Source organism: Haliotis rubra, unplaced genomic scaffold, assembly GCF_003918875.1.
Source record: "Haliotis rubra isolate DU_JTF1 unplaced genomic scaffold, ASM391887v1 Scf382, whole genome shotgun sequence".
Taxonomy (NCBI): domain Eukaryota; kingdom Metazoa; phylum Mollusca; class Gastropoda; order Lepetellida; family Haliotidae; genus Haliotis; species Haliotis rubra.
In genome coordinates, this window is record NW_025767060.1 from 498821 (window position 1) to 520790 (window position 21970).

Here is a 21970-nt window from a genome sequence, read left to right on the forward strand (position 1 = left end):
TCATTGTATCCCAAAATGCGTAGATCGATGCTGATGCTGTTGATCACTGGATTGTCTGGTCCAGACTCGATTATTTACAGACCACTGTCATATAGCTTGAATATTGGCGAGTGCGGCTCAAAACTGAACTCACTCACTCACAATGTAGTTAAAGTACATGTATGGAACACTCAAGTCATTGGATGGTGCACATAGTCAAGGTATTTCACCCCAGTTTCAATTCCAAAATACTAACTATTAATAAAACAAAAAGATTAAATAACTTATCAAACAAAGTTTTTCATGTCAATTTTGTAAAAATATAGTTTATTTCATCTCCTTCAGCTGCCCAGATTAAAATGCATATCATTCTGGAGCGGCTCATGATCAAGCTTTGTCGCATGTACCAAGCCAGTTGGGTTTACAAAAATAATTCAAGAGCTCATAACAATTTTAATATAGTCCGAGATATCAAACATACTAACAATAGTGACAATGTTCGTGACTTGTAGATTCATAAAGAGAGAATGGTTGTATTGCCTTGCATTGCCTCATATTATGTTACACTAATTGTATGTCTGGAATCTATACAGTTGTGTTGATACAGTTTTAAGAAGTTGTTCCCACAAATGTTGGGTTCCTGAACGCTGATTCCTGTCCAGACCAATTCCTGTCTCCCCTGAACAGCTTGAGGGATGGTCTGGGAATCTGGAAGCCGGTCTCCTCACTGGTAACGGAGGACATGTCATCCAGCTGCTGGCGGAGACGTAGACGTCTGAGGAGAGCAACATGTACAACAACATCAGGACAAAATAACAATGATAATCTATAGGGTTTGGGGGTCTGTGTGTAACTGTCTACGCAATGGGCATGACAAAGCGACGACAGCATAAAACAAGAGGGCTTGACTGAAAATGTCTGTACAATAGAGGAAGGGGTGTGGCTTTTGTGACCACATTACAAAGCAAAGGAGCGTGGCTTAAAAAAGTTGTTTACATACGCTGAGTGTTGTGACAACTGAAAACCTACATGTAGAAGATAAGTTACCTATTCTGTCACTTCATTTTAAGTCAAATACCTTTTGTTATTAGTGTCAGTATAAGTACAGTAGCTTTGTAGTAAAGTTTCAAGTGGGCATGTTGTAGCCTCTGGCTTCAATTCTCAGTACACAGCGAAGAAAGACTAAATTATATCGCTAAAACTCTTTCATATATTCGTTTAATTTTTAGAAGGGAAATATACCTTTAGTTAAAAGGTGTTTGCAAGTAATAGTGATATTTTTATTACTAAAAAAAAAAATTTGTTAGGGTGTATTTGAGGTGTGTGAAAATATGACATATCGCCGATCATTTGCCATTGAAATACTACAGGGCGTTGTTTGAGTGTTTCTAGTTAGTGTTCAAAAACATCTTTCACATACACCTTCAATTTTAGAAGGGAAATATACCTTTTAGTTAAAAGGTGTTTGCAAGTAATAGTGATATTTTATGACTAAAATTTTGTTAGGTGTATTTGAGGTGTGTGAAAATATGACATATCGCCGATCTGCCATTGAAATACTACAGGGCGTTGTTTGAGTGTTTCTAGTTAGTGTTCAAAAACATCTTTCACATACACCTTCAATTTTTAGAAGGGAAATATACCTTTAGTTAAAAGGTGTTTGCAAGTAATAGTGATATTTTTATGACTAAAAAAATTTTGTTAGGGTGTATTTGAGGTGTGTGAAAAATATGACATATCGCCGATCTGCCATTGAAATACTACAGGGCGTTGTTTGAGTGTTTCTAGTTAGTGTTCAAAAAACATCTTCACATACACCTTCAATTTTTATGAGGGGAATATACCATCAGGTGAAAGGTGTTTGCAAGTAATAGTGATAGTTTTATAATTTAAAAAAAAATTGTTAGTGTGTATTTGAGGTGTGGTAAAAATATGACATATCGCCGATCTGCCATTGAAATACTACAGGGCGTTGTTTGAGTGTTTCTAGTTATTGTTCTAAAACATCTTCACATACACCTTTTATTTTTATGAGGGGAATATACCATCAGGTGAAAGTTTTTGCAAGTAATAGTGATAGTTTTAATTTATTTTTTTTGTTAGTGTGTATTTGAGGTGTGTGGAAAATATGACATATCGCCGATCTGTTCTGATACGCCATTGGTGCTTGTGGATGCTTTGAGTGGTATAGTTCTAAAACTTCTTCTTTCTTGTTGATCTTAGTATTTGACAAAACTGGAAAGGTGTTTGCAAGGCTTTGTGATAGTTCTAACCTTTCTGTTCTTGAGGGGTCTGTGACAGTGTCAGTTAACATTCTGTTAATGTCAATGCCCCTTGTCATTCCACACATGCAATAAGATATCTGAATTAGTTACTAATGTAAAAATGTCTCAAAGTAATTTTTTTGAAAAAGGACAGCTGATGTTAACATGTGTTCTACCGATAGTTTTGCGTTCTTTAACATGTTTGGGGAGGGATGGCCGTGGTGTATCATTTATTCTTTCATTCATTCACATATGTTCTTTTTCTTTTGTTCTTTTCTCTTAATTTCTTTCATTCATTCACATAAAATTTTGCTCTTAATTCATTCATTCATTCATTGTAAAAATTCCGGACCTATACAATACACTGGCTGAAGTACTGTTAAACGCAGCCGAAGTTGCGCTGGGACCTGAACCAAGTCACCGTGTGCGTTGGAGCATGACGAGGCACACGTTAATTAGTACAAAATGGTAAAGAAAGCAAGCGAGCGACCTATCCCTGTTGTAGAGTATCCCCTGCTTAAACTGACCAGTATAGCAACTAAATACAGAGCAAGGGTCGTACTTGAAGACGACTGCACTATAGGACGGAGGGCGTGGCTTAAAGTAACCAGTATAGCAACTAAATACAGAGCAAGGGTCGTACTTGAAGACGACTGCACCATAGGACGGAGGGCGTGGCTAAAAGTAACCAGTATAGCAACTAAATACAGAGCAAGGGTCGTACTTGAAGACGACTGCACTATAGGACGGAGGGCGTGGCTTAAAGTAACCAGTATAGCAACTAAATACAGAGCAAGGGTCGTAAATTTGAAGACGACTGCACTATAGGACGGAGGGCGTGGCTTAAAGTAACCAGTATAGCAACTAAATACAGAGCAAGGGTCGTACTTGAAGACGACTGCACTATAGGACGGAGGGCGTGGCTTAAAGTAACCAGTATAGCAACTAAATACAGAGCAAGGGTCGTACTTGAAGACGACTGCACTATAGGACGGAGGGCGTGGCTTAAAGTAACCAGTATAGCAACTAAATACAGAGCAAGGGTCGTACTTGAAGACGACTGCACTATAGGACGGAGGGCGTGGCTTAAAGTAACCAGTATAGCAACTAAATACAGAGCAAGGGTCGTACTTGAAGACGACTGCACTATAGGACGGAGGGCGTGGCTTAAAGTAACCAGTATAGCAACTAAATACAGAGCAAGGGTCGTACTTGAAGACGACTGCACTATAGGACGGAGGGCGTGGCTTAAAGTAACCAGTATAGCAACCAAATACAGAGCAAGGGTCGTACTTGAAGACGACTGCACTATAGGACGGAGGGCGTGGCTTAAAGTAACCAGTATAGCAACTAAATACAGAGCAAGGGTCGTAATTTCAAGACGACTGCACCATAGGACGGAGGGCGTGGCTTAAAGTAACCAGTATAGCAACTAAATACAGAGCAAGGGTCGTACTTGAAGACGACTGCACTATAGGACGGAGGGCGTGGCTTAAAGTAACCAGTATAGCAACTAAATACAGAGCAAGGGTCGTACTTGAAGACGACTGCACTATAGGACGGAGGGCGTGGCTTAAAGTAACCAGTATAGCAACTAAATACAGAGCAAGGGTCGTACTTGAAGACGACTGCACTATAGGACGGAGGGCGTGGCTTAAAGTAACCAGTATAGCAACTAAATACAGAGCAAGGGTCGTACTTGAAGACGACTGCACCATAGGATGGAGGGCGTGGCTTAAAGTAACCAGTATAGCAACTAAATACAGAGCAAGGGTCGTAAATTTTGGAAGACGACTGCACTATAGGACGGAGGGCGTGGCTTAAAGTAACCAGTATAGCAATCCTAAATACAGAGCAAGGGTCGTACTTGAAGACGACTGCACCATAGGACGGAGGGCGTGGCTTTAAAAGTAACCAGTATAGCAACCAAATACAGAGCAAGGGTCGTAATTTGAAGACGACTGCACCATAGGACGGAGGGCGTGGCTTAAAGTAACCAGTATAGCAACTAAATACAGAGCAAGGGTCGTACTTGAAGACGACTGCACTATAGGACGGAGGGCGTGGCTTAAAGTAACCAGTATAGCAACCAAATACAGAGCAAGGGTCGTACTTGAAGACGACTGCACTATAGGACGGAGGGCGTGGCTTAAAGTAACCAGTATAGCAACTAAATACAGAGCAAGGGTCGTAATTTGAAGACGACTGCACTATAGGACGGAGGGCGTGGCTTGAAGTAACCAGTATAGCAACTAAATACAGAGCAAGGGTCGTACTTTGAAGACGACTGCACCATAGGACGGAGGGCGTGGCTTTAAAGTAACCAGTATAGCAACTAAATACAGAGCAAGGGTCGTATTTGAAGACGACTGCACCATAGGACGGAGGGCGTGTATTTAAAGTAACCAGTATAGCAACTAAATACAGAGCAAGGGTCGTACTTCAAGACGACTGCACCATAGGACGGAGGGCGTGGCTTAAAGTAACCAGTATAGCAACTAAATACAGAGCAAGGGTCGTACTTGAAGACGACTGCACTATAGGACGGAGGGCGTGGCTTAAAGTAACCAGTATAGCAACTAAATACAGAGCAAGGGTCGTACTTGAAGACGACTGCACTATAGGACGGAGGGCGTGGCTTAAAGTAACCAGTATAGCAACTAAATACAGAGCAAGGGTCGTACTTGAAGACGACTGCACTATAGGATGGAGGGCGTGGCTTAAAGTAACCAGTATAGCAACTAAATACAGAGCAAGGGTCGTAATTTGAAGACGACTGCAGGGTCCATACGGATGGAGGGCGTGAAGGCTGCACTATAGGACTTGGAGGGCGTGGCTTAAAGGATGGAGGGCGTACCTGGACTGCACTTAAAGTGCAACCAGTATAGCAACTAAATACAGAGCAAGGGTCGTACTTGAAGACGACTGCACTATAGGACGGAGGGCGTGGCTTAAAGTAACCAGTATAGCAACTAAATACAGAGCAAGGGTCGTACTTGAAGACGACTGCACTATAGGACGGAGGGCGTGTCTTAAAGTAACCAGTATAGCAACTAAATACAGAGCAAGGGTCGTACTTGAAGACGACTGCACTATAGGATGGAGGGCGTGGCTTGAAGTGACCAATGTAGAGCAAGGAGGGTGTATCTTTAAGTGATTACAATATAGAAAAAGGAGCATGTGGCTTAAAGTAACCGATATAGAGGAAACAAGGGCTTGGCTTAAACTGACCAATATAGAGCTTAAAGCAACTATAGGACCGCCTCCGTGGTGTAGTTGTTAGAGCGTCCGCCCGGAGAGCGGAAGGTCGCGGGTTCGATCCCCGACCGCGTCAAACCAAATGACGTTAAAATATGGTACTTGTTGGTCCCTGCCTGGCGCTCGGCATTAATGGGTACATCAAGGACTGGTCGGCTCGGAGTCAGTATAATGTGTCTGAGTGGGGTATTCATGCTTCACTGCGGCATGGTATCTCAGTGGGCTAGCACTATAAACCAGCTTCAGTCTGGGCTAGTACAAGCAGCCGCACATACACATACACACGCATGCACGTCGTCATATGAGCGAAATATTCTCAAACACGACGTTTAAACCCAATTTCACCTCACCTCACCTTAAGCAACTATAATACGTAGCAGGGGGTCGTACTTTAAGGTTACTGCACCATGGTGGAACGAGGGCGTGGCTTGAAGTTACACATGTAGAGGAAAGAATTACGTGGCTTAAACTGACCGTTCTGGAACAAGCACCCAGCGGTTACAGTTGCACTACAGAGCAAGAGTGGCATTGCTGCAAGTACCAGCAACATAGAGGACGCAAGGGGATGTGGCTCAAATCGCCCACTGCGGACAAGGAGAGCGCGCCTGAAGTGGCACCATTGTGCTAGCAGGGGCGGATACAGCTTTTTGAGAAAGGGGGAGGGCGGTGGGTGCACTCTTGAGAAAGGGGGAGTGCACATTTCATTTTCATGAGAGTTTCAATGGTCATTTAATAAACTCTGCACCCCGTCTGGATCCGCCTGTCCCTGGAAGGGTGTTGCTTAAAGTAACTACAATATGTTGCAAGCGTGAGTTTCAGTGACGGACTATAGAGCAATGAAGTCATGGTTCGCGGGGAGTATAATACCAGGGACATACTGACTGACTGACTGAGTTTGGTTTTACGCCGCTTTTAGCAATATTCCAGCAACATCACGGCTTCACACATTGTACCCATGTGGGGATTCGAACCCGGGTCTTCGGCGTGACGAGCCAACGCTTTAACCACTAGGCTACCCCACCGCCCTACCAGGGACATACACTGCATGAGACCATATAGTAACCACTTGATTGATCTCTTTAACTACAAGCTGGGTCAAGGGTCAAGGTCACAGTGGCTGTACCATACAAAAGGGGTTGTGATGTTGCTCAACCTACCGTCTATATCTGGCGATGGTGAAGGCGGCAGCGAGGACACAGATGGAGAGGACGGTGGGAACCATGACATACAGAACAACACTGCCCTGGTTTCCAGCAGCTGTAACAACAGACATACAGATCACATTGTATGTGACAACACGGGCTTGTAACGCTAAAACTGCCATCAAGATATGTACTGTCGCTAATGGGATCTTAACATATGTATGCAACAACAGACATACAGATCACATTGACGAGAATCTGTATGCCACCAATAGGCATGGGATCTTAACATATGTTTGCAACAACAGACTTACAGATCACATTGACGAGAATCTGTATGCACCAAATAGGCACAGAGCTCAATAGGCATTGATCTCACATTGACGAGAATCTGTATGCACCAATAGGCATAGAGCTCACATTGACGAGAATCTGTATGCACCAATAGGCATAGAGCTCACATTGACCAGAATCTGTATGCACCAATAGGCATAGAGCTCACATTGACCAGAATCTGTATGCACCAGAATCTGTATGCACCAATAGGCATAGAGCTCACATTGACCAGAATCTGTATGCACCAATAGGCATAGAGCTCACATTGACCAGAATCTGTATGCACCAATAGGCATAGAGCTCACATTGACCAGAATCTGTATGCACCAATAGGCATAGAGCTCACATTGACGAGAATCTGTATGCACCAATAGGCATAGAGCTCACATTGACGAGAATCTGTATGCACCAATAGGCATAGAGCTCACATTGACCAGAATCTGTATGCACCAATAGGCATAGAGCTCACATTGACCAATAGGCATAGAGCTCATTGACCAGAATCTGTATGCACCAATAGGCATAGAGCCTCACATTGACCTGTAGAATCATAGAGCATGACCAGAATCTGTATGCACCAATAGGCATAGAGCTCACATTGACCAGAATCTGTATGCACCAATAGGCATAGAGCTCACATTGACCAGAATCTGTATGCACCAATAGGCATAGAGCTCACATTGACAGAATCTGTATGCACCAATAGGCATAGAGCTCACATTGACCAGAATCTGTATGCACCAATAGGCATAGAGCTCACATTGACCAGAATCTGTATGCACCAATAGGCATAGAGCTCACATTGACCAGAATCTGTATGCACCAATAGGCATAGAGCTCACATTGACAATTAGAGAATCTGTATGCACCAATAGCACATAGAGCTCACATTGACCAGAATCTGTATGCACCAATAGGCATAGAGCTCACATTGACCAGAATCTGTATGCACCAATAGGCACAGAGCTCACATTGACGAGAATCTGTATGGACCAATAATAGGCATAGAGCTCACATTGACCAGAATCTGTATGCACCAATAGGCACAGAGCTCACATTGACAGAGAATCTGTATGGACCAATAGGCATAGAGCTCACATTGACCAGAATCTGTATGCACCAATAGGCATAGAGCTCACATTGACCAGAATCTGTATGCACCAATAAGCATAGAGCTCACATTGACCAGAATCTGAGATCGAGACATTGACCAGAATCTGTATGCACCAATAGGCATAGAGCTCACATTGACCAGAATCTGTATGCACCAATAGGCATAGAGCTCAACTTAGGACCAGAATCTGTATGCACCAATAGCCATAGAGATCACATTGACTTGAATCTGTATGCACCAATAGAGCTCACACGAGAAGAGCAATAGGCATAGAGCTCACATTGACGAGAATCTGTATGCACCAATAGGCATAGAGCTCACATTGACCAGAATCTGTATGCACCAATAGGCATAGAGCTCACATTGACCAGAATCTGTATGCACCAATAGGCATAGAGCTCACATTGACGAGAATCTGTATGGACCAATAGGCATAGAGCTCACATTGACCAGAATCTGTATGCACCAATAGGCATAGAGCTCACATTGACCAGAATCTGTATGGAACAACCCGCGCAGAGATCACATTGACCAGAATCTGATGCAACATCCGGAGTAGGCATACAGATCATATTCACTAGAATCTACACATCAACAACCCATGAAGATCCCGGTTAGAATTGGTTTTCAGCAACCCATGTTTGTCGTAAGAGGCGACTGACGGGATCGGGCTTGCTGACTTGGTTGACGGGTCATCGTATCGCAACTACGTAGATCGATGCCCATGCTGTTGATCACTGGATTGTCTGGTCTGGACTCCAGTTTATTGACAGACCACCGCCATAGAGTTGGAACTTTGCTGAGTACGGTGTTAAACAACAAACAAACACATGCATGTTTACAACCGAATTTAAATGACAGTTATCTTAGATAGTATTTGTGAGGGTATACGTTACAAAATGTAATGGTGAAAGAGTTAAGACATTAGAAGACAACCGACCGTTCGCTATCTCTTCTGAGAAGTCTGGGGGTTCTTGTACCAGGGCAAGCGGAGGCTCACTACAGGTCAGTGGCGGTCGGTATCCTGGGAGGAAATATGACGCTTTTATAAAATGCAATAGCAGGCAAAAGAAACTGTACACTTAAAATGTTGGTTTGACTTAAAAATTAGAAATTAACCGTGTCTCAAAAATAACACAAAAAACCCCAATTGAATTACCATTTTAAATTAGTCGGAACCATACAATGAAGATTTTGTTTATGATTATGGAAGCAGTATTTTCTCGTTAGCCTCAGGTATAGCATCAACATTTCTTACCATCTTCCTGGCCGTCTTCCCGACACTGCGCGCCATTTGGATACTGTGCGAGGTAGTCTCTGGCAGTCGCTTCCCTGTAGCCAGGCTTACACTCGCAGACTTTCGTTGTTGGGTTACACGTCTGCTCATACTTATTGGCACAGAACGTCAGCGAGGCAAAATCACAAGGTTCTCCCAGCAAGGCCAGCGTGATGGACGGCACCTTCAGGCGGCAGTGTTCACCTGTGCTGGACGGCTCGTACGACGGCGGGATGCACGCACATTTACCGCTCTTACAGAAGGTGGCAAATCCTCCACACTTCTGCTGGCCATCCTGGCAGGGTTCCCCGCGCTTGACAACTGAAACACCGACATACCGGGAGTACCAACTGTATCTAGGTGTAGGGAGTACCAACAGTATCTAGGTGTAGGGAGTACCAACTGTATCTAGGTGTAGGGAGTACCAACTGTATCTAGGTGTAGGGAGTACCAACTGTATCTAGGTGTAGGGAGTACCGGTTGTATCTAGGTGTAGGGAGTACCAACAGTATCTAGGTGTAGGGAGTACCAACTGTATCTGGGTGTAGGGAGTACCAACTGTATCTAGGTGTAGGGAGTACCAACTGTATCTAGGTGTAGGGAGTACCAACTGTATCTAGGTGTAGGGAGAACCAACTGTATCTAGGTGTAGGGAGTACCAACTGTATCTGGGTGTAGGGAGTACCAACAGTATCTAGGTGTAGGGAGTACCAACTGTATCTAGGTGTAGGGAGAACCAACTGTATCTAGGTGTAGGGAGAACCAACTGTATCTAGGTGTAGGGAGTACCGGTTGTATCTAGGTGTAGGGAGTACCAACTGTATCTAGGTGTAGGGAGTACCAACTGTATCTAGGTGTAGGGAGAACCAACTGTATCTAGGTGTAGGGAGAACCAACTGTATCTAGGTGTAGGGAGTACCAACTGTATCTAGGTGTAGGGAGTACCAACAGTATCTAGGTGTAGGGAGAACTATCTAGGTGTCTAGGAGGAGTACCAACTGTATCTGGATGTAGGGAGAGTACCAACTGTATCTAGGTGTAGGGAGTACCAACTGTATCTAGGTGTAGGGAGAACCAACTGTATCTAGGTGTAGGGACTGTATCTAACTGTAGGAGTCACCAACTGCATCTAGGTGTAGGGAGTACCAACTGTATCTAGGTGTAGGGAGTACCAACTGTATCTAGGTGTAGGGAGTACCAACTGTATCTGGATGTAGGGAGTACCAACTGTATCTGGATGTAGGGAGAACCAACTGTATCTAGGTGTAGGGAGAACCAACTGTATCTAGGTGTAGGGAGAACCAACTGTATCTAGGTGTAGGGAGAACCAACTGTATCTAGGTATAGGGAGAACCAACTGTATCTGGGTGTAGGGAGAACCAACTGTATCTAGGTGTAGGGAGAACCAACTGTATCTAGGTGTAGGGAGAACCAACTGTATCTGGAGGTGTAGGGAGTACCAACTGTATCTAGGTGTAGGGAGAACCAACTGTATCTAGGTGTAGGGAGTACCTACTGTATCTGGATGTAGGGAGTACCAACTGTATCTGGGTGTAGGGAGAACCAACTGTATCTAGGTGTAGGGAGAACCAACTGTATCTAGGTGTAGGGAGTACCAACTGTATCTAGGTGTAGGGAGTACCAACTGTATCTAGGTGTAGGGAGTACCAACTGTATCTAGGTGTAGGGAGTACCAACTGTATCTAGGTGTAGGGAGAACCAACTGTATCTAGGTGTAGGGAGAACCTACTGTATCTAGGTGTAGGGAGAACCAACTGTATCTAGGTGTAGGGAGAACCAACTGTATCTAGGTGTAGGGAGAACCAACAGTATCTAGGTGTAGGGAGAACCAACTGTATCTAGGTGTAGGGAGAACCAACTGTATCTAGGTGTAGGGAGAACCAACAGTATCTAGGTGTAGGGAGAACCAACTGTATCTAGGTATAGGGAGAACCAACTGTATCTGGGTGTAGGGAGTACCAACTGTATCTAGGTGTAGGGAGTACCAACTGTATCTAGGTGTAGGGAGTACCAACTGTATCAGGGGTGTAGGAGTACCAACTGTATCTAGGTGTAGGAGTACCAACTGTATCTAGGTGTAGGGAGTACCAACTGTATATCAGGGGTGTAGGAGTACCAACTGTATCTAGGTGTAGGGAGAACCAACTGTATCTAGGTGTAGGGAGAACCAACTGTATCTAGGTGTAGGGAGTACCAACTGTATCTAGGTGTAGGGAGAACCAACTGTATCTAGGTGTAGGGAGTACCAACTGTATCTAGGTATAGGGAGAACCAACTGTATCTAGGTGTAGGGAGTACCAACTGTATCTAGGTGTAGGGAGTACCAAGTGTATCTAGGTGTAGGGAGAACCAACTGTATCTAGGTGTAGGGAGTACCAACTGTATCTAGGTATAGGGAGTACCAACTGTATCTAGGTGTAGGGAGTACCAACTGTATCTAGGTGTAGGGAGTACCAACTGTATCTAGGTGTAGGGAGTACCAACTGTATCTAGGTGTAGGGAGAACCAACTGTATCTAGGTGTAGGGAGTAACAAACTGTATCTAGGTGTAGGGAGAACCAACTGTATCTAGGTGTAGGGAGTACCAACTGTATCTAGGTGTAGGGAGTACCAACTGTATCTAGGTGTAGGGAGTACCAACTGTATCTAGGTGTAGGGAGTACCAACTGTATCTAGGTGTAGGGAGTACCAACTGTATCTAGGTGTAGGGAGTACCAACTGTATCTAGGTGTAGGGAGTACCAACTGTATCTAGGTGTAGGGAGTACCAACTGTATCTAGGTGTAGGGAGTACCGGTTGTATCTATCTAGGTGTAGGGAGAGTATCTAGGTGTAGGGAGAACCAACTGTATCTAGGTGTAGGGGAGAACCAACTGTATCTAGGTGTAGGGAGAACCAACTGTATCTAGGTGTAGGGAGAACCAACTGTATCTAGGTGTAGGGAGTACCAACTGTATCTGGGTGTAGGGAGGTATACCAACTGTATCTAGGTGTAGGGAGTACCAACTGTATCTAGGTGTAGGGAGGAACCAACTGTATCTAGGTGTAGGAGTACCAACTGTATCTAGGTGTAGGGGAGTACCAGGGACTGTATCTAGGTGTAGGGAGTACCAACTGTATCTGGGTGTAGGGAGAACCAACTGTATCTAGGTGTAGGGAGTACCAACTGTATCTAGGTGTAGGGAGTACCAACTGTATCTAGGTGTAGGGAGAACCAACTGTATCTGGATGTAGGGAGTACCAACTGTATCTAGGTGTAGGGAGAACCAACTGTATCTAGGTGTAGGGAGTACCAACTGTATCTAGGTGTAGGGAGTACCAACTGTATCTAGGTGTAGGGAGTACCAACTGTATCTAGGTGTAGGGAGTACCAACTGTATCTGGATGTAGGGAGTACCAACTGTATCTAGGTGTAGGGAGTACCAACTGTATCTGGATGTAGGGAGTACCAACTGTATCTAGGTGTAGGGAGTACCAACTGTATCTAGGTGTAGGGAGTACCGTATCTGTATCTACTGGTGTAGGGAGTACCAGCTGTATCTAGGTGTAGGAGTACCAAGTTGTATCTAGGTGTAGGGAGTACCGGTTGTATCTAGGTGTAGGGAGTACCGGCTGTATTTTACCAACTGTATCTAGGTGTAGGGAGTACCAACTGTATCTAGGTGTAGGGAGTACCAACTGTATCTAGGTGTAGGGAGTACCAGCTGTATCTAGGTGTAGGGAGTACCAACTGTATCTAGGTGTAGGGAGTACCAACTGTATCTAGGTGTAGGGAGTACCAACTGTATCTAGGTGTAGGGAGTACCAACTGTATCTAGGTGTAGGGAGTACCAACTGTATCTAGGTGTAGGGAGTACCAACTGTATCTAGGTGTAGGGAGTACCAACTGTATCTAGGTGTAGGGAGTACCAACTGTATCTAGGTGTAGGGAGTACCAACTGTATCTAGGTGTAGGGAGTACCAACTGTATGTTACCAACTGTATCTAGGTGTAGGGAGTACCGGTTGTATCTAGGTGTAGGGAGTACCAACTGTATCTAGGTGTAGGGAGTACCAACTGTATCTAGGTGTAGGGAGTACCAACTGTATCTAGGTGTAGGGAGTACAGACTGTATCTAGGTGTAGGGAGTACCAACTGTATCTAGGTGTAGGGAGTACCAACTGTATCTAGGTGTAGGGAGTACCAACTGTATCTGGGTGTAGGGAGTACCAACAGTATCTAGGTGTAGGGAGTACCAACTGTATCTAGGTGTAGGGAGTACCAACTGTATCTAGGTGTAGGGAGTACCAACTGTATCTAGGTGTAGGGAGTACCAACTGTATCTAGGTGTAGGGAGTACCAACTGTATCTAGGTGTAGGGAGTACCAACTGTATCTAGGTGTAGGGAGTACCGGTGGTATCTAGGTGTAGGGATTACCAACTGTATCTAGGTGTAGGGAGTACCAACTGTATCTAGGTGTAGGGAGTACCAACAGTATCTAGGTGTAGGGAGTACCAACTGTATGTTACCAACTGTATCTAGGTGTAGGGAGTACCAACTGTATCTAGGTGTAGGGAGTACCAACTGTATCTAGGTGTAGGGAGTACCAACTGTATCTAGGTGTAGGGAGTACCAACTGTATCTAGGTGTAGGGAGTACCGGTTGTACCGGCTGTATCTAGGTGTAGGTCTAGGTGTAGTACCGGTTGTATCTAGGTGTAGGGAGTACCGGTTGTATCTAGGTGTAGGAGTACCGGTTGTATCTAGGTGTAGGGAGTACCAACTGTATCTAGGTGTAGGGAGTACCAGCTGTATCTAGGTGTAGGGAGTACCAGCTGTATCTAGGTGTAGGGAGTACCAACTGTATCTAGGTGTAGGGAGTACCAACTGTATGTTACCAACTGTATCTAGGTGTAGGGAGTACCAACAGTATCTAGGTGTAGGGAGTACCAACTGTATCTAGGTGTAGGGAGTACCAACTGTATCTAGGTGTAGGGAGTACCAACTGTATCTAGGTGTAGGGAGTACCGGTTGTATCTAGGTGTAGGGAGTACCAACTGTATCTAGGTGTAGGGAGTACCAACTGTATCTAGGTGTAGGGAGTACCAACTGTATCTAGGTGTAGGGAGTACCAACTGTATTTTACCAACTGTATCAGGGTGTAGGGAGTACCGGTTGTATCTAGGTGTAGGGAGTACCAACTGTATCTAGGTGTAGGGAGTACCAACTGTATCTAGGTGTAGGGAGTACCAACTGTATCTAGGTGTAGGGAGTACAGACGGTATCTAGGTGTAGGGATTACCAACAGTATCTAGGTGTAGGGAGTACCAACAGTATCTAGGTGTAGGGAGTACCAACTGTATACCAACTAGGTGTAGGGAGTACCAACAGTATCTAGGTGTAGGGAGTACCAACAGTATCTAGGTGTAGGGAGTACCGGTTGTATCTGTAGGTGTAGGGAGTACCGGTTGTATCTAGGTGTAGGGAGTACCGGTTGTATCTAGGTGTAGGGAGTACCGGCTGTATCTGGGTGTAGGGAGTACCGGTTGTATCTAGGTGTAGGGAGTACCAGCTGTATCTAGGTGTAGGGAGTACCAACTGTATCTAGGTGTAGGGAGTACCAACTGTATGTTACCAACTGTATCTGGGTGTAGGGAGTACCAACTGTATGTATCTAGGTGTAGGGAGTACCAACTGTATCTAGGTGTAGGGAGTACCAGCTGTATCTAGGTGTAGGGAGTACCAACTGTATCTAGGTGTAGGGAGTACCAACTGTATCTAGGTGTAGGGAGTACCGGTTGTATCTAGGTGTAGGGAGTACCGGTTGTATCTAGGTGTAGGGAGTACCGGTTGTATCTAGGTGTAGGGAGTACCGGTTGTATCTAGGTGTAGGGAGTACCAACTGTATCTAGGTGTAGGGAGTACCAACTGTATCTAGGTGTAGGGAGTACCAGTTGTATCTAGGTGTAGGGAGTACCAGCTGCATTTGGATGTAGGGATCTATATGTACCTATTACACACTTGGATGGCACGGGGTCGTCGGGGGCGTATCCGATGTCGCACCAGCACCGGCTTCCACAGCCACCCTCGGCCGGCAGGCAGCTGGAGTGTTGGGGACAGAGCACGTCGGATGTACAGACGTCGCCAGGAGCAACTACAACAGAGGAAGAAACATGCACACTCATCTGCGTTTTCTTCACATACAAGTATATACTATAACTGTAAAATGTTCCTCTAGGCAACTTATGTTAAGGACGTTACCGAATTATACTTGTCAACACGTGATTCCAGGTTTGACAGGGACGGTTGGGTAGCCTTGTGGTTAAAGCGGTCGCTCGTCACGCCGAATACCCGGGTTCGATTCCCTACATGGGTACAATGTGTGAAGCCCATTACTGGTGTCCCCCTCCGTGATATTGTGGAATATTGCCAAAAGCGGCGTAAAACTTAACTCACTCACTCCAGGTTTGACAAAGAAACGCCTCGATTGAATGAATCTGTCTTGGTTCTTTTTGACTGTTTATGTATTAATCAGTTAGGTCAGGTTTCCATGGGCATATCACCACCCTCGTTATAGTGCCACTTTTCCCGTCGGGTACACTGTATATGACCTATCACGGAATCAGGGGTATTGTACGTGAAGACCCGCGGTGACCGGGTTACGATTGGTCTTCAGCAACCCATGCTTGTCGTAAGAGGCGACTAGCGGGATCGGGTGGTCAGACTCGCCGACTTGGTTGACACATGTCATCGTATCCCATTTGGGTAGATTAATGCTCAATCTGTTGATCACAGGATTGTCTGGTCCAGACTCGATTATTTACAGACCGCGGTCATACAGCTGGAGCATAGCCGAGTTGAACAATAAACAAACAAATATTATGACTGTATGATGATTTAGTTTCTACCGGAATGTACGAGACACTTACGCTGCTGACATTCCTCCTCCCCGGTCGCTCCTCCGGCAGGGACTGGATCAGGCGCCGCACCTGTAACGTACATCAGTAAACATACATCTTCCATGTGTTGATACAGACGTTGATGCAACATACGTATTGCAATCTCATGACATTTGTGTCACTTTTGTGATTAACGAACTGTTTAGGTCTGAAATAGCAAAGGCCTCGAAGCACTATGTAAACCCAGGAGCAAATTCCTGTTTGAAAGAAGAACCATAAAAAAGATTGAGCTTTTCTAATTTACTAAAATTAATGTGCATAATCTTTTTTTTGTGTATTTATAGATATGTGATAAAACTTGAGTGGGTACAGTTAACTCTGAGTCTGGGTTCAGACAGACCCTCGTGAATACAAACAAGCAAACAGCTGTGGTCTTCTACCGTCTATGTGTAGAGCCCAAAGCGCACTAGTTAAAACGGGAACTATATAAACATCAACAGAACAGAAACCAAAGTATTGTGAGTGAATGAGAAAAGGTTAACCCAGCATGTTTCAGGTAACTTATGGGAGTGTCAGTCTGATGTGAGAGAAGGGCTACAGACAGGTTAGAGACAGTAAAAGTTGAACAGTGTATTAAAGGACGATCACCCCCTGGTTAGAGTGAGTGAGTTTAGTTTCACACCGCACTCAGCAATATTCCAGCCATATGGCGGCGGGCTGTAAATAATCGAGTCTGCACCAGACAATCAACAACATGAACATCGATCTGCGCCATTGGGAACCGATGACATGTGTCAACCAAGTCAGCGAGCCTGACCACCCGATCCCGTTAGTCGCCTCTTACGACAAGCATGGGTTACAGAAGATCAATATGCTAACCCGGACCGTCACGGGTCCCCCTGGTTAGAGACAGTAAAAGTGGAACAGTGTATTGAAGAACGAACTAGAAAGACGTTTCTAGAGAATGTCTGACATCATTTCATGGCTTGGTCGTGCATAGATGATGGATCAGTTCTTGAAACCTAGCCAAAGCGAATCTATCGTGCAAGGCGATATAACATAAAGCATGACAAAAGTTAAGATAACATGAGGTACTTCGAGGTACATGGAGGTACATAACACGAAGTACCACATGGTGCATGAAGCCACTATACGAAGCATGTCTAAACGCCCCTCTGTCTAAAGAACCAGCCAGTACGCTATTGTCATACCCACTTCAAAGGGTTTATTCATAGTTTTTCTTTTAACGTTCCCCAAGGCCATATACTAGTAGTCTAAACGCACCGACTGTTTCTAACGACTGCAAGTAAAGTGTTTCGTGATTCCAGCATTATTCCAACTAAAGCAGTAGTAGGTGCACGAGTGGAAGTTTCCACAACCAGCAACGAGAGACGTTCAGCTACCCGCAAACCATCAACGAGAGACGTTCAACTACCCGCAAACCATCAAAGAGAAACGCACAGCTACCCGCAAACCATCAAAGAGAAACGCACAGCTACCCGCAAACCATCAAAGAGAAATGCACAGCTACCCGCAAGCCAACAAGCATGGCCATGTTCTCAGATAAACTCGAATTGCAGCATTAATGAAAATGTAAAATATTAGATTAAATGTTAAAATTATGTAATATTTAAATGATTTTGTCGAAATGACTCGTATTTCCGAATTGCATGATGACAATCCGAGTTTACGTGAAGTACACGGTGATGAACGAGACTGGCCGAATGAACTTCACGTGCCTTGGCGACATTGTCCGAACACTTCCCACAAATCCGGCTCATTCTCAATTTCAGCGTCTGTAGCTTCTCTGAAAGTGCCACAGTCGCACTGTCCGGCGGTACAAGAGGATAATACTCCCAAACATTCTCCTGGCTGACAAGTATCGGTTAGGAGTTTGACTCCCGGTCTGATGCAATACTTTCCGTCAGACGACATCGCCGTAAGAGGCGCCCCGCACGTGCAAAGGTTTGTATTTGTGTTGCACGCGCTACCAGGAGTTTTACATGTCACTGTCGCGCTACATGCTTCACCGAGTCCCGCCGCTGAAACGAAACAATACCAAACATACACGTCAAATACCTACACAATCTGCCATAGTGACACTTATCCCCGACAAGTCACATTTACCCTTACTGTTTCAGGGCCTCCTTTCACAAAACACTAAGGTGATCGTAAGTCACTAAGGTAACCTAAGTGCAATGTTAAAGAATGGGAGTTTAGGTTAACCTTAGTAAAGGTTGTTTCGTGAAAGGAGCCCCTGGGAGCTTCGGAACAAGATGTTGAGCGTTGAAGGACTATCAAAGGCCCGTGGTGTTGGTTGCATCTGAGATGGTGTGTTGTTGAACGTTTTCAGCATCTTTCATCATGGGTGCACTTGCACAAAACGGTCTCAGTGCTATCATGGTCTAACTCCCATTAATCTGACATAGACGGTTGTGCTAACGTTGCTTTTTGCAAGTGGGCCCAGGTCAGAGATATGTGTGTTGATGGCGTGAGAAGGCAGAATAAGTGGGTGGGCAGACGAGTTGGTGCATGGTTGGGGGTGTGGGCTGAGGTTGGGAGGAGAGATGGTGGGGAAGGAGAGATGAGGGTGAGACAATAAGAAGATGGCGGGAGAAGTCGAATAGTGGGGGTTAAGGTTGAAGTAAGAGGGGTGAGGGGATGAGTTTGGCTTGAAGCCGATTTGGACATTATTTGTCAGTTTTATCACTGCATGTCAGCTTCCTGTGGGAGGAAAACCGGAAGTTACCCATTTTGTGAAACAGATATATTGCTTACAAACACAGAAACAGGATGAAGTAAGGGTTTCCAGCACAGCTTGTAGACTCAAGTTTGTACAGTGGAGCTTAGGACGACTGGGCAATCCGTGTCCTCGGGAAGAGGAACGCTGGAGTAATACTGAGTCTAGGGTAAGAGTGAGTGCTGGGTTAGGTGTCAAGATTATGGTCGGGGTAGGATGTGGTGAATGGTAATTGCAAGTTTGGGTGAGGTAAAGGGTAGGTACGGGTGATAGATGTGTGGTTAACGGTAGGAGGTAGGATGTGGTGAAAGGCAGGTGCCCGCGTGGGTATAAGTGAGATGAAGGGCGGGTACGGGTGGGTGGGGTAAAGGGTAGGTACGGGTGATAGATGTGTGGTTAACGGTAAGAGGTAGGATGTGGTGAAAGGCAGGTGCCCGCGTGGGTATAAGTGAGATGAAGGGCGGGTACGGGTGGGTGGGGTAAAGGTGCGGTGGTGAGACGGGAGAGGACTAAGACTTCTATCAACATCTTTAATCATACAGTATACTGTACGATCAGTTCACAAAACAAGACGTAGCATTTTTCTTCTAAAACTATTGTCTGTTTCACCGCGGCACTATTTACACTTGTATTGAGATTGGGTCAGATTTGTCATTTTGCCTGAACCTTTATATCATTTCTTCCAGTTTTCTGCAATTATTTACAACCAAGCCTGAAAAGATGTCTTTGGGGATAAAGGGACGATCGAACAAGGTTCAATTCATGGTTAGTTCCTATAATTTAGCATTAGACAGAAAATATGATATAGCTTTTCCTATTCCAGAAATATTAGGCATATATATTGTATATGTATATATTGCCTATATTCGATCATGTGAATTAAAAAGCGCAAAGCATTATCGGTTTCTTTAGCAGTTAAAGCAAAATCCACTACTATCCACGACCACCCTTTTAAAATTAAAAGGGCGACACTTTAAGTGAGAATGTTTGAGTTCTGTCTTCACAATCAATATACCAGTCCATTCATGGCTCATGGACAAATGCTGTCCATGTGAACAAATTATAAAGCATGATATCATGTGAAACAGCTTCGTAAGCGAGACTTTAACACCGCTCTGATGATACTTTAGTTTGATCAAAGGTCTGCTATTTGTCGGAACAACGCCCTGAGTTACCAAGGCATCATTATTTGTCTAATTGAGATTCGACATCAGGCCCCTGGCAGCTATGGTTGTTGCTCAACCCACTGGGCTATCCGTATTGATTATGTTACTAAGCGCCCGAGAAACACTCCTCCCGAAGAATGCGAGGTAAAATATACGTACTTGTGAAACAGGCGGTTCTAGCAGAGTTAGGGGAGAAACCTGGCTCGCACAGGCAACGAAGGTTCGTGCAGTTGACAAGCTTGCAGAGAGCGTTCTCTGGGCACATTGTGTCATTCTCACACTCGTCGTACACCTTGGGGACAACTGGCGCTGGAAGAAAACTCAGGGCTAGTTTTGGGACAGTGAAAGTCATATAATACTCAACATTTGTGCCATATACTGCAAAATAGTGCAATGGAAACTATGGACACTTCATGAAAAGTATCATGTAGGCCTTATTGTGTGTCACATTAACATTAAAATAATGTTCTATGTTTACATGAAAACAATGATGGCCATCTGATACTCTGATGCCATTATATACGCTCCGTTTGGAATGATTTGAAAAATTGGCTGTTATCAGAAGCTCAAATAAATGTAAACATATCAAAAGAAATTGTTTTCCTTGGCTATACCGAAAGGAATAATACCTCACTCACCATCATCATCACATTAATAACAAAACATTATATATTCACCAGAAGATCACAAAAGAAAGTGCCAGAATTCAAAGAAATCCAAAGAGAGCTAACTGACTATTACAGACTAAATATGCAGCCTCCATAAATTCAAATATCGACACCTTTTATAAATATTGGTCAAGTTGCCATTTACTTTTTTGTTAGTTATTATGAATTGTAAAGAGTATTCGCTACTGTAAAATGACAACAACAAATATTAAACAAATCTTATACTTACTGACTGATCCACCCAAATAATGGAAGTGATGCTACGTTTTATAAGCTAGTGCTGACAAAGATGAAATTATAGAAATGTAGTGATGGTTTGAGTTACTGGATAGTTTACCATAAACCCAGTACACCCGGGATGCAAGTTGAATACGTACCCGGTGTAGTGACGGAGCTACTCATTCCCGGCTGTGCTGTAGATGATGGTTGTATGTCAGCTGACGAGCTAACGCTGACACTGGCCACGGGAGTAGAGGTCAGAGCCTCGGTCTGAGACATGATTGGAGAGGAACTGGCTTCCGTTTGCGAAGGGGCAATAGAGGAAGAAGCATCGATCAGAGGAGCCACTGAGCTTGAAGGAGCCGGGGAACTGGATGGAGCTGCAGAACTTGATAGAGCTACAGAACTAGATGGTGCTGCAGAACTTGACGGGGCTGCAGAATTTAATGGAGCTGCAGAACTTGATGGAGCCACAGAACTTGACAGAGCTGCAGAACTAGATGGTGCTGCAGAACTTGATGGAGCCGCAGAACTTGACGGAGCTGCAGAACTTGATGGAGCCGCAGAACTTGACGGAGCTGCAGAACTTGATGGAGCTGCAGAACTTGACGGAGCTGCAGAACTTGATGGAGCTGCAGAACTTGATGGAGCTGCAGAACTTGACGGAGCTGCAGAACTTGATGGAACTGGAACTTGATGGAGCTGCAGAACTTGATGGTGCTGCAGAACTTGATGGCGCTGCAGAACTTGATGGAGCTGCAGAACTTGATGGTGCTGCAGAACTTGACGGAGCTGCAGAACTTGATGGAGCTGCAGAACTTGATGGAGCCGCAGAACTTGATGGAGCCGCAGAACTTGAAGGAGCTGCAGAACTTGATGGAGCCACAGAACTTGATGGAGCCACAGAATT

At 44.7% G+C, this 21970-nt stretch overlaps 1 protein-coding gene across 1 annotated transcript; it reads right to left on the bottom strand.

Annotated features, from left to right (window-relative positions):
- Positions 1 to 276: 276 nt before the first annotated feature.
- Positions 277 to 21756, bottom strand: LOC124286403 (endochitinase A1-like; the record flags this gene model as incomplete). Its single annotated transcript, XM_046722771.1, has 9 exons — positions 277 to 754; positions 6659 to 6758; positions 9034 to 9117; positions 9352 to 9690; positions 15379 to 15522; positions 16298 to 16357; positions 18007 to 18309; positions 20333 to 20482; positions 21219 to 21756. Coding segments are annotated over 9 exons (1884 nt in total), but the record flags the coding sequence as incomplete, so codon positions are not given.
- Positions 21757 to 21970: the final 214 nt, after the last annotated feature.